General features: G+C 43.6%; 1 protein-coding gene across 3 annotated transcripts in view; it reads right to left on the bottom strand.

Moving 5' to 3' along the window:
- Nucleotides 1-2,509: 2,509 nt before the first annotated feature.
- The window catches only part of TJP2 (tight junction protein 2), a 137,170-nt gene continuing 127,397 nt past the window's right edge, over nucleotides 2,510-12,282 (bottom strand). The window contains exons 18-23 of one of the 3 annotated variants that reach the window (XM_007466772.1): nucleotides 10,568-10,668; nucleotides 9,150-9,362; nucleotides 7,870-7,980; nucleotides 6,388-6,717; nucleotides 4,495-4,580; nucleotides 3,288-3,453 (exon numbers count right to left, since the gene is read on the bottom strand). In XM_007466772.1, the coding sequence (XP_007466834.1) occupies nucleotides 3,288-3,453; nucleotides 4,495-4,580; nucleotides 6,388-6,717; nucleotides 7,870-7,980; nucleotides 9,150-9,362; nucleotides 10,568-10,668 (1,007 nt within the window). Of the gene's footprint in view, nucleotides 3,454-4,494; nucleotides 4,581-6,387; nucleotides 6,718-7,869; nucleotides 7,981-9,149; nucleotides 9,363-10,567; nucleotides 10,669-12,282 lie in introns of all 3 variants that reach the window. The other 2 variants (XM_007466773.1, XM_007466774.1) reach the window with 2 other exon arrangements.

Below are 12,282 nucleotides of genomic sequence, written 5' to 3'. Positions count from 1 at the left end.
TTCATTATAAAGCAGAAACACACCACTGTAAAGCAATTATACTCTAATAAAGATGTTAAAAAAAAAAAAAAAGCAAGCATACTTGCACTAAGCAGCCCTCAGTCAAAGTCTGAAGCCAGCTGGTAAACAAACAGCCCAGCCCCTGCCCCCAACTTGGGTGGGAAAACTCTGAGGCACATGTTTCATACCACTGACCAGCATTTCTTGGGGGGATTAAATTCTGGTCTCCCATTGTAGAGTTTCCTTGTATTTCCCAAACCAACTACTTGAACTCAAAACCTGATCTTGGGGTCTGCTACCCAAAGTACCATCTCGCCCAGCCTCCACCCCGCAACTACTGCTGTTTCCTACACCAGACAAAAGCACGGTTGACAGAAGCAGTAAACTCAGGGATGGACAGAAGGTTACGCTGCACTTCTCTAACCAGTATTGGCTGAACACGCTGCTCATGAAGCAGGACTACCATGAAGACTCCGGAAGTCTCAGGTTGGAGGGTAGAAGGTGCCCCAAAGAGACCTACTGAGGGTACAAAACTTTACATAAGTCTCCCGTTTTATCCTACAAATTCATGTGAGGTTTGCACTCTGCTGCGCGATCTACCCTGTGTTTTAAACACCCACCACCCACTCTGAGTACAATGGATTTTGCAGAAAGATGGATAACGCATTTTCCTGGGGGCTTCGTGCGTGCCGTGCTGCTAACTGAGCGGGAATGGCCCTGAATGCTCTAGAATTGCTCTCTGGATTAGCTCAGAAGTCGGAGTGATGCTTCTATACCGCAGTTTTAGGTGCTTTCTCCAGGACATTTACTGAATGGCCCTCAGAATCACGCTACTGCCCTACAAAGAAAAACACAGTAAGAAATGGACCTCCAAAATCCTCCTTGCAAGTAAGTGGTCATGATTGCATGAGGCAAAATGAGACCCCACAGAATGAAAAGAATGGGGGAGGCGAGAGAATTCTGGGACAACTCCCCCACTTCCTCCATGTAGAGCGAACACTGTGCTCCCTCATGCCTGTCCCTCCTATTCTGACATTCTTCCCTTTCCTCATTTGCCTAGCACCATCTTTTCTTCCTTATACTCCACATATATTGTAGGCAGCCATAAATCCTCCCTAGGACAAAGCTGAAAATGAACTAAAAAGGTGTGGGGCAGACACTGGTGGTCCACTGGGCATCACTGGGACATTCTAGGGAACAGAGGTCCTTCCTTCCTGCCTGCACCACCTAACGCATCACAAAAAAGTGCTGGAGCCAGACGACAGCCCGACAGCCCAGCTCCGGATCAAAAGCCTCCACTCCTCCCTTCCTTGAGTTTGCAAAAGGGCTCATTCCTGTATTTAAAGAACACAAGCAAACTAAACCATCATATATTTAACCTGTTCCCCCCCCCCGACAAAAGTTGGCTTTTATTTATGAAATATGCAGATCTGAGTCAGTGCCTTGAAGCCTGCTCAATTCAAGGTACTGCACTGAATGGTATATAAATTACAGCACCAAACCGACAATACAACCAAGGATAAATTTATAATGTAACTCAGTTATGAATAAGCTGAATTACCAACTCTGCTAAACACACGCTTATCATCTTTGTGTGAATTCTTATTACAAAAAGCCCTTAATGGAACCAAGACCCTTCTCCTTTCCTAAATTCAGGGTACTTTTGATTCACACAAACCTAAATTCCATGTCTGATTTTTTAATATTCTAAACATATTTTAGCCTTTAAGAGTGAATGCAGAAACTAACACACCATTGTAAAGCAATTACTCCAATAAAGATGTTAAAAAAATAAAGTAAAAAGATAAAATAAAAAACATTTCTTTAAAAGAAATAAAAATATTTGCCAGGGACTTCCCTGGTGGTCCAGTGGTTAAGACTGGGTGCCTCCACTGCAGTCAAAAAAAAAAAAAAAAAAAAAAAAAGAGTGAATGCAGGAGTATAAACTGATGCAACTTTTCTAGGAAGCAATTTGGCAGTAAAAGTCAAGAGTCTTAAAAATGTTCCTCTGCGTTTACTCAGTAATTCCATTTCTGAGTACCTACCTAAAGGAGAGGACTGGAATGCTGGTCACTGATATACAAAAATGCATTATATATAAAAAGGTGCATCTCCTGTAAAAAGAAGCAAAAAATCGAAATGGCCAACACTAGCAGAACTATCTACTTATGCAGCAGTGGTCACGGCACATATTATTATTCTGCAGTTATTAGCAATGATGTTGCGTGAGTTTTACCTACCTGAAGCGTTCAAACAGAAAAAGCAGGAAAGGGAACTGCACGGTGTATGCCCAGCTATTACACACATGGACATCCACAAATATATAATTGGAGGAAATGCACCAAAATTATCTGGGGGATGGGGCTATAGGTAATTTTTCTTTTCTTTTTCATATGTCTCTATTTTCCAATGTTCAGCGATGAGCATGTCCTCACTTTTATGATCAGTAATCGAAATAAAAGCTGCCCTCCAAAGTAGGCAGTAGTGTAGAAATCCACCACAAAGCACCTTGATTACAATGTCCTCCTTTTTATTAAATTATAAAACGGACTGCAGTCAATACACACAATTTTGGGAATGTGTTGTTCTCAAGTATCTGCTTTCGTGGAACACATGGTTTTAAACAGACAAAATACTTCTATACCAACTTCTTGGTGTTCAAGCTATTTAGCACTGGTGGCCAAACTACCAAGTATAGCTATTATACATACAGTCAGAATTCATGGAAAATATTACAGAGACAAATGTCTTGAAAAGATGACACGGTGCAGAGAAAACCATAGCTCTTAAACTGGTATAAAAATTTAATCAAAATGTTTTAGTCCATTATGGCTTTGCATAAAGCTTCTAAAGAAAACAATTTAAGACACTTCTCATCAAAGGCACTTACATAGTTGTAATAAACTACTCCTTTGAATTCAGTTTGAGTCGCATCGTATTTTTATTTATTTTTTTCACATTCTGTCTCTCATTGAAACGGTCCTGGAAGGCAGCTATTAATGAGGAAAAATAGTTATCATTTCTTAATATATATGTTAAAAATACGCAAACAGAATTAATACAGATTTTGGTCCACTGAAGCAGGTAACAGTTTCAGATGGTAGTGTTTCTCTTAATTCTGAGCCAAAAGCCATAAGCTCCCCAGACTCAGTCCCCTGGGCTCCCCAGGAAGTGCCCCTACATCTCCACAGTGCATCAAAACTGCAAAGAACCATCCTCCCACGGCTGGTGGGAATGCTGCTCTGAGGGGGCGGCAGCGGGGCACACAAGAGTCAATCCTCGGGCATCTATAATTCCGTGTCCCGGTATCGGGAAGGCTGGCCATAATAACCGCGTTTTGAGTGTTCCGACAGCTGCTGTCGGTATTCTTCCTCCTCGGCGTCACTGCCATAACTTCCTCTGGGATCCTGATAAAGTCTCGCAGGACCTTTCTGCGGCTCGGGGGGCCTGGAACTAACAAAGTGAGAGGGTTACATGAAGCCAAAATCTCGGGTCTCCCCGCCCGTGATGCATGCAGTGGTCAACTGCCCAGGATGGCTGGCTCACCTGAGTCACACCTCTGCTGACAAGCCAGGGCTCTCCTGGCCCGGCTCCAGGTTCCCAGAGTGGTAGGAGTGAGGACGGCAATAACAAGGCCAATGCCCACTTGAGTAGCGAGTGGGGAAGCCGGCCACGTGCTCCCTGACCTAAGAACTCTCCAGCCGGATGTGGGTGCCTTCTTAAGCTCACTGGCTAAAAGCTCACAAGCAGAGCAAGTTCTTTGCCAGTTCAGTCAATTATACCAAATCCCCTCTGTTGCCAGGGGCCACCTGGTAGGCTGTACCACAGTTCAGCTGGCAAAGAAGAAACCTGCCTCTAGTTTTCTGTTGCGTTAAAACTAGACTCCAGCTTCCAGTCAGAATGGCTGCAAGAAAATGTGATTTTTTTCTTTTGTTTCCTATTCTCAGAAGCAGGAAATGATCCAGCGTAAAACCTCAACAGGAAGACACTGTGATAACTACTAGGGCTTATGTAGCACTTTAAACACAAAGCATCTTACCAACACCGGTCGATTGATGTCACCTTCCCTTCAGACCACGGCTCAGAACAAGTGGCCTGACTTTGTTATAGGTGACGCAAAGGAATTAAGGAGCTTGGCTAAGAGCTAGAAAATATTAGCGATGAAACAACTGGCATCTGAGCCCCAGGAATTTTGCTCATGTGCTAATATCCGAACATAATTTAACACATCTGTGCTCCAGTGGGTCTAATGGGACTCACCTGGAATGTCAATGATTACACGGTGTCAGTTTTAAGCACACAATCAACACTACCATAAAATTTTGACTCTACAACCTTTACAATTAAATTGACTGAATAGGCAAACAGTTGACCAGGACAAAAAAAAAAACCTTCTTGTTACTTTGAAATGTACGTGAAAAAAATTCTTTCTTAGGCATCCAAGTCCTAGACAAGCCCCTTTTTTTAGACCTATACCTTCCGAGCAGCTCTTACCTTGTGTACTGGGGTGGGCCAGGCTCCGGCTTGTGTGTTTTGATTGGAACTGCATAGATATCAGGATGCTTCTGGGCAATTTCAATCTGTGGTGATTAAGAAAAAAAAAAAGAGGGAAAAGGGATGAATGACTAGACAGTCAGCTTGCTCATTCCCTGCTGCTTCCATTCTCCAATCCCATTTCAAGGAGAAGAGGAAAAATGGAAGCAAATCTCTAGTTTCTAGGGTTGTACGTGATGCCTAGTGGTATATGGCAAATAGGAAAAACGTTTAAAACTAATGAAATTCTGCCGCATGCTACAATATGGATGAACGTTCAGGACACTATGCTATGGGAAATAAGCCAGTCACGTAAAGACAAATACTGTATGATTCCACTTATATGAGGCTCCTAAGCTGTCAAATTCACGGAGACAGACAGTAGAATGGTGGTTAAGGGACTGGGGAAGGAGGTGATGGGGGTCATTAATATTGACATATACAGAGCTTCAGCTGGGGAGGATGACAAAGTTCTGGAGACGAATGGTGGAGGCAGTTCACAGCAATGTGAATATACTGAATGGCCCCGAACACTTACAAATAGTTAAAATGGTAAGTTTTATGTATACTTTACCACCAGAAAAAAAAAGAAAGAAAAGAAAAAAGAGGTCTCTTGCCTTCTGAGACGGCCCACACTCTGTGGAGTGTGCTTCTCCCAGGGCCACTCTTGCCTGTTGAGATGAACAGTGTCCTGTCTATGGAATGTGTACCTCTAAATAAATCCACTTCTTATCTATCACTTTATCTCTCACTGAATTCTTTCTGAGATGAGACATAAAGAACCTGAGCTTTGCTCGGTGCTTTGTGACCACCTCGAGGGGTGGGATAGGGAGGGTGGGAGGGAGATGCAAGAGGGAGGAGCTATGGGGATGTATGTATATGTATAGCTGATTCACTTTGTCATACAGCAGAAAACTAACACACCACTGTAAAGCCATTATACTCCAATAAAGATGTTAAAAAAAAAAAATGAGCTTCAGTAAGTCTTGACAGCAGGAACTAAGGCCCCCAGCCAGGTGGAGGATGGAACGATGACGTTGACCCTCCTGACTTCAATCAGCTAAAGCTTGGACTGTGTCAAGCTCTGCCCCAATTCTATGCTGAACTCTCTGCTCAAGCCCCCTGATGAATACGCACGTACCCTTAGTTTAAAACCTCCCTAGTTTTGCAGTTCGGGAGACGCTACTTTGGGAAAAGATCCCCAGTGTTCTCCTTACTTACAGTGAGTAATAAATCCTTCCTTCTCCTGCCCCCGCCACCAAAAAAAACAAAAAAGAACACCAGAAAAAGGCTCAGGAGCACTACCATTGTTGTGACAAACTTAAATGAAAAAAACTCCCATAACCACTGGGCAGAATATGCTTAAATTCTTCTCTGGCTTCTGAAAGGCTTTTGTGCACATGGCACAAAAATTCAAACAGTATCAAAAAGGACAATCTACGGGCCTTTCAATTTTAGCACCCAAGGCGTGCAGAGTTTCTATGGCAAATCTGGGAGCAAATTAAAACTCAGTTATCAACTGTTTTAACAAAAAACAATTTCAAAGAGGCCATTGATTCTCTTGTCACACTTCCCCATTCTAGAACCTGATAAAAAGTTCTGAAGTATGAAGGGCAGACTCCTATTCGCCTACAATGTTAGGTTTTCTTGACTGGAAGAAAAAGGGATGCGCTGATAGCTGGCCACCTGGAAATGACACACATACAGGATGTGCCTTTGTATCACACGTGTGAACATCCTTTCATGTTTGTGGCAGGGGCAAAAGGACTGCAAATCATTATACTGCAATGGAACTTCTTTAAAATTCTTACTGATGACATGCTAAGATGACCCTAGTGGTTGAAAAAGAATTACCCTTGCATTCTGCGCTTCTTGGAGCTCTTGCATTCTCTGTAATCTCGCCTTGTGATCCATCTTCTCAAATATTTTTACTTTGCCCAGGACAGACTTGGGAGCGCTGTCCCGCTCCTCACTGTCTTCTCCCACCTCCTCACTCTCTGGGGGAGGGACGGGAGTGGACGGCTTCAGTACAGGCCGTCCAAAGGTGGGTTTTGCTGCAATAGGAGGTGGACATCCTTTGGTAGATGTCCCGGGAATTTCATTACCGGCAACAGCTGAGGGGTTTGACTTGTATTCATAGGATCTAGAGAAGTCAAAGGATTCTTCTTTGTTTTGGGTTTTGGCCTGCAGAGAGCAATGACATAGTTTTAACCGTGAGCTTTCGGTTTATTTTCAAATCTCTATTAGTGATTTAATACACTCCATTTCCTGATCAGTTTCCAAAGGTGGTCAACAAATTCCATTCCGACAAGGAATCAAATACGGCAAGGCACACGGCCACCGATCTGGCATCCGGAGCCCTACCTCACTCCCTACAGAAGAGAATTCAGTGCTCAGGAAAGCAAGAGGGTGCTGGGGATGTGCTAGGAGGCCCGCAAGTGCTAGAGGTGGATCAGACCTCACTTTGTACTAGAGGAGATCAGAATTTTGGAGAAGACCTCATAACAAGTCAGGCTTCAGGATGGAATAGTGGCTCCCGAGTTCACACCACACGGAGGGTGCGGGGAGTAGGGAGGGAGCATATCACGCTGATGGCCACATTTTCTTCATACTTCCATCCTAGGCCTGCTTGTCAATTTTCACTGATCTATTTTAGGAGGTCACCAACTACTTCTGAAAGCTCAATCAATTATTACTTTCTTCTTATCTAAAGTATTGAGTTAGAGAGAGAAATTTTATTGGGTTATAAGGAAAAGCCTATAGTCATAGCTTTGATTCAGAGAGGGGTAAACCATCGCATGACATACGCCCATGTGTCCTGGCATTGATTCTGTTCTGGACAATGGTTTATTTAAAAAATAAATTAAATGGTCCTCATAATGAGACGCATTGTCAACAATGGTGGTGATTGTTTTCTTTAGCAAGTCACCAGGAAGGATTTTTCAGGTGCATCTAAATCAGATCGTGGGCAGAAAAGTTTAATTGGTCAGAAGAAGAAAAACAGATTCTAAGACAGGTGATTCTGGGCATGCAGTATTTATCAAACTTTTATTCTTTCTACATAAATAAACAAATAAACCAAAACAAAAGGAAACAAACACTAATAGTCCTAAAATTATACGTTCTTCTAAAACGGCCTTTCCATTCTACTTTTCCACCTTTTCCTAATTTTTGGTTTCACCCAAAAGGCCAAAAGATGGCTCTAATAGAGAACCTGGTGAGTCAAAAACATAATCCAATACCATATTATTGTGGATGCTCCTCCCTGGCTACACGAGGAGCTCCAGGGTCATGTGCTTCCTTCTCTTTCCCATCCTGGGCTTCCCAGCCACGTACCTGGGGCGGCTCTGGCTTGAATGCCGGGGGCGGGCTATTGTCCCTAAGTTGATCTCTGCTAGCAGCCCTCCTCATCTGAGCTCCTGGCTCTGGGCTAGGTTTCCTTATGCTCTACAAGACATAAAGGTTCATTCATAACAAGAACATCCCAGCAGAAAGAGAGCACTGGTCTGCTTTGCTGGAGTTCTTCGAACTTGTGGGAATTCAGACGTTAAGGTTCATAACTTGCGTAAGTTGAGCTACCGACCCAGTGCTTCTTTACTGAAAAGGCAGATACCAGGCATATTCTCCCATTAGCAAGTGCTTAAGATACATTTTTCCAAAACTAGCTGCATCTCTCCCTTTAAAGTACAAAAACAAAAGGTCTTCCTAAAGTCTAAAATCTCTTTTGTCACTAACAGCTGTTAACATTTTAAAGCATTAGCTCAGCTGTATCTGCAGACATTCATGAGTTAATTTATTCTTTACAACTTGTCCAGCAGTATATACTAATCTGTCATGGGGAGCTGGTCCTCCTTTTTTCAACTTGTATTTTTTTGTACTTATACTTCGTAAAGAATAAAACCGTTCATTGAAATGAACTAAACTGCTAAAGAGAAGTCCACAGTAATAATTATCCAAATATATGGAGCGTCTTGTCTACAAAGGTAATTATCCCAATGTTCTCTGAGGTGTAACTAATAATCGCTCTGATCCTTAGTGCTGGCAATGTGATTCCTAGGATCACAGAAGCTGTCTATTCGCTGGTCAGTGGATGCATAGTACGTGAGATCAGACATATAATTAATCAGCGAACTCAATTAAAAAATTGAAATACAAGAGAGAAGGAAACTGATGGGGAAACAGGAGTTTTTGCAAGATTAGAAAGGTTAAAGGTAGGGTGGAGAAGAAAAAGCACGGATACCTAAGAGTACAGAGAGAGACCTAATCAAAGGTTACAAGTAAATATAACAATACTGTATTTAAAAATAACGTCCCACTTGTAATTTGGACAGCTGGCCCGATATCATGACGTCATGCCCGACAGCATCTGTGTGATGAATGCTGACCACTCAACCTCTCCCAGCGCTTAGTTCCTGTCCCACTCCCCCATGGACCACATCGACAGTCATACAGGCACTGGCTTGGAATGAGAGGCTCCCTAGACATCATCCGCTCCAACCCTTAGGAATACCTGCCACAGCACCCTGAATAAACAGCTGGCCGGAGGAATTCAAGTGAAACGCCAGAACCTCCTTTTCCTGCCCAGGGCCGGGCAGCCCATGGCCTCCTCGCCTCACCTCCTCGTGCTGCACCGGCTCCGAGGAGCGGGTGATGGAAGACACCAGCGGCTCCTCAGCTGGCTCATCCAGCTCATTGTCAGTGTAGGCACCTCCTTCGCCGTCGGTGTCTTCAAAGTCACTGATGAGGCGGCTGTCGCAACTCAGATAGTCCGCGCCCATGGCGGTTAAGTAGGACATGCGGTCTTCAGGGTCATCATCCATCCCTTCCATCTAGAGGAATTTGTTTTGGAGGGTCAGTGGGATCTGACATGGCTCCTGGGAGTGAGGACTCAAGAAAATTCCCAAGGGCACAGCCAAGTGACTGAAACCTTGACTTGCTCTAGAAAGGGAAGTCACCTTTATCTTCCTGGAATCACATGGCTTTAAATTACTATGTTAATTTCTGTGCAGAGACTCGGATTAGAAACCCTCCGCCCTCTCTCTCCTTGCCACCATCTGGTCCTATGTACCACTACTGAGCCAGGCTTCCTCAGACTGTTGCACTTTTCTTCCAGAATTTGGCTCTCCCCCAGCTGTCTCTGTTGTATTTCTCTCCTACCAATAGTGCACGCTGCCTTGAGCTGCACACCTCGCCGCTCATCCATGAGATTCTCAAATCCCTGAGGGCAGAAACTATGTCCTGTTCAACGTGTCCTCACCACAGAGGCTAGCACAAAGCCATAGTGGGTATAAGCACTCAGTAGATGCTACTAGATACTCTGACTAAACACGCAGTCCCCAAAGGGCAAGTCTAGGCTCAACCATCTAATCGGTAATGGAGGCACTTCTGCAACAAAAATCGTACCTCTAACGTCTCACAAACTACCTGAATTCAGCTGGACCACAGAATACCAGCACCAAAGGCTCCTAGAACCACAGGGAATTCTAGAGTTTCTTTGCTTCCTTCCTGAAATAGGGCTGCGTGTAAACTGCCTCCACAGATGAGACGCGAGCCAAGTACCCAATGCTCTCTCATCACCTACTCAAATCCCTAGGACACATTCTCTGCCAGACTTCTTTCTAAGCCAATCATTCAAACTGCATTAGCTTTTCTTCTTTCTATTAATTTTTAACCATGTTCTCCACATAGCTCAACCTCACCTCTCCACTCTGGGTTTCCTAAGTCCTTCATAATAAGCTGTGGAGCTCAACACAAGATCTTGTAAGCTCTGATTAGTGTGCTTGGAACAAAACACTAGTTACTACGTTAAAAGCAAAAGGGAAGTGAATGTAGGGCTGCATATATCCCATTCTGCTTTTCTTGTAAAAGTCCCTTCATTTTATTACTTTTTCAGAGAATTTATAAATTTTCAAACTACTGATGCACATGTTGGGATCACTTGAAATGGGCATGGTTTTACTACATTCACTACCCTCTGGAGAAAAAACTCAGAACACGGACTCTCACCTCATAGCAGAGTATCTGTGCCACATACCTTTCCTTCGGAGACCCAAACTGCTTCTCCTTGCTGATGCTGAATCGTGTCCTTCAGGCTGCCAAACCAGCTATCGTTGGCTGAATTTAGGTTGATTGTAGCTATAGAAATGCAAACCAAAAGGGGTGCCTCAATTTCCAGAGAAATTTTTATTAGAAACCCCACTGGACATAATTTATCCTAACTTTCATATTTAAGTTAAAACTTTGGCAGATGAAAGAGAAAGTGTTTACACATATTTGAACACTAAATCCCTTTAGTCGAATGTAATTAAAACTATTACCACCTTGGGGCTTCCCTGGTGGCGCAGTGGTTAAGAATCCTGCCAATGCAGGGGGACACAGGTTCGAGCCCTGGTCCAGGAAGATACCACATGCCGCAGAGCAGCTAAGCCCTTGCGCCACAACTACTGAGCCTGCGCTCTAAAGCCTGCGAACCATAACTACTGAGCCCACGTGCCACCACTGCTGAGCCCGCGCACCTACAGCCCATGCTCCGCAACAAGAGAAGCCACCGCAATGAGAAGCCCGCGTACCACAACGAAGAGTAGCCCCCGCGCGCCGCAACTAGAGAAAGCCTGTGCACAGCAACGAAGACACAACATAGCCAAAAATAAAAATAAGTAAAATAAACAAATTTATATTAAAAAAAACCCTATTACCATCTGGCTGTTGGAGTTTACATTACAGGTGGATGTTATAAAGCTAAAAATGGATTAATTTCTTTAAAAACTGTCTATTTTTCAGAAAAGCTACCTTTAAAAAATTTGTTGTTTTTATTCTGGCTGCGCCATACAGCTTGCGGGATCTCGGTTCCCCAACCAGGGACTGAAGCCAGGCCACAGCAGTGAAAGCGCCAAATACTACCCACTAGACTACCAGGAAACTCCCAAATATGTTTTTAAACAGTGTGTTTTCAGGCGCAAAGATAACACATCTGAACCAAATATAAATGTGCTGTGTTTTAAAGAGCAACACATAGACAGGAACATTATAAGTGAGAAAAACATATACCAAGGTACATGTTATCTCCAATAAAAAACTAAAGATAACATTTAAATGAGTATCATTTTGATAGGATTAAACATTTTAGAATATACACATAGATTAACCAAACTGTACAGGTGTGTATTTACAGAACATACATTTTCTATTCAGAACAAAGTATATCTTATGTAATGGCACTTACTATGATTGACCAAGCAGTTTTCCAAATACCTTACATGGATTAGCTCATTTCACGCTTAAACAGACCTCACAAGGTGGGTATTGCTATTATCCCTGTTTTACAGGTGAGAAACTGAAGCACAGTAGTGAAAGTAACTAGCCCAAGGCCTCGCACCAAGCCAGTGGAACAGCCTGGATGCAAACTCAGAAGTTTGCTTTTAGAGTCTATGGTCTTGGCCATGGCATGACAAACATGAATTTAGAGCACTGGTATAAAATACCAACCAAGTAAAACACATGTGATTGTTCTTCAGCAATATGTATTCATGGACCTAATGGGGATAAACCAGATAATCAAAATTGGGCCTAGGGCTTCCCTGGTGGCGCAGTGGTTGAGAGTCCGCCTGCCAAAGCAGGGGACACGGGTTCATGCCCCGGTCCGGGAGGATCCCACATGCCGCGGAGCGGCTGGGCCCGTGAGCCATGGCCGCTGAGCCTGCGCGTCTGGAGCCTGTGCTCCGCAACGGGAGAGGCCACAGCAGTGAGAGG

The sequence above is a fragment of the Lipotes vexillifer genome, unplaced genomic scaffold, assembly GCF_000442215.2.
Source record: "Lipotes vexillifer unplaced genomic scaffold, Lipotes_vexillifer_v1.1 scaffold948, whole genome shotgun sequence".
Taxonomy (NCBI): Eukaryota; Metazoa; Chordata; class Mammalia; order Artiodactyla; family Lipotidae; genus Lipotes; species Lipotes vexillifer.
Note: the sequence above shows the minus strand (reverse complement) of the source record. Positions and strands in the feature narration are given on the sequence as shown.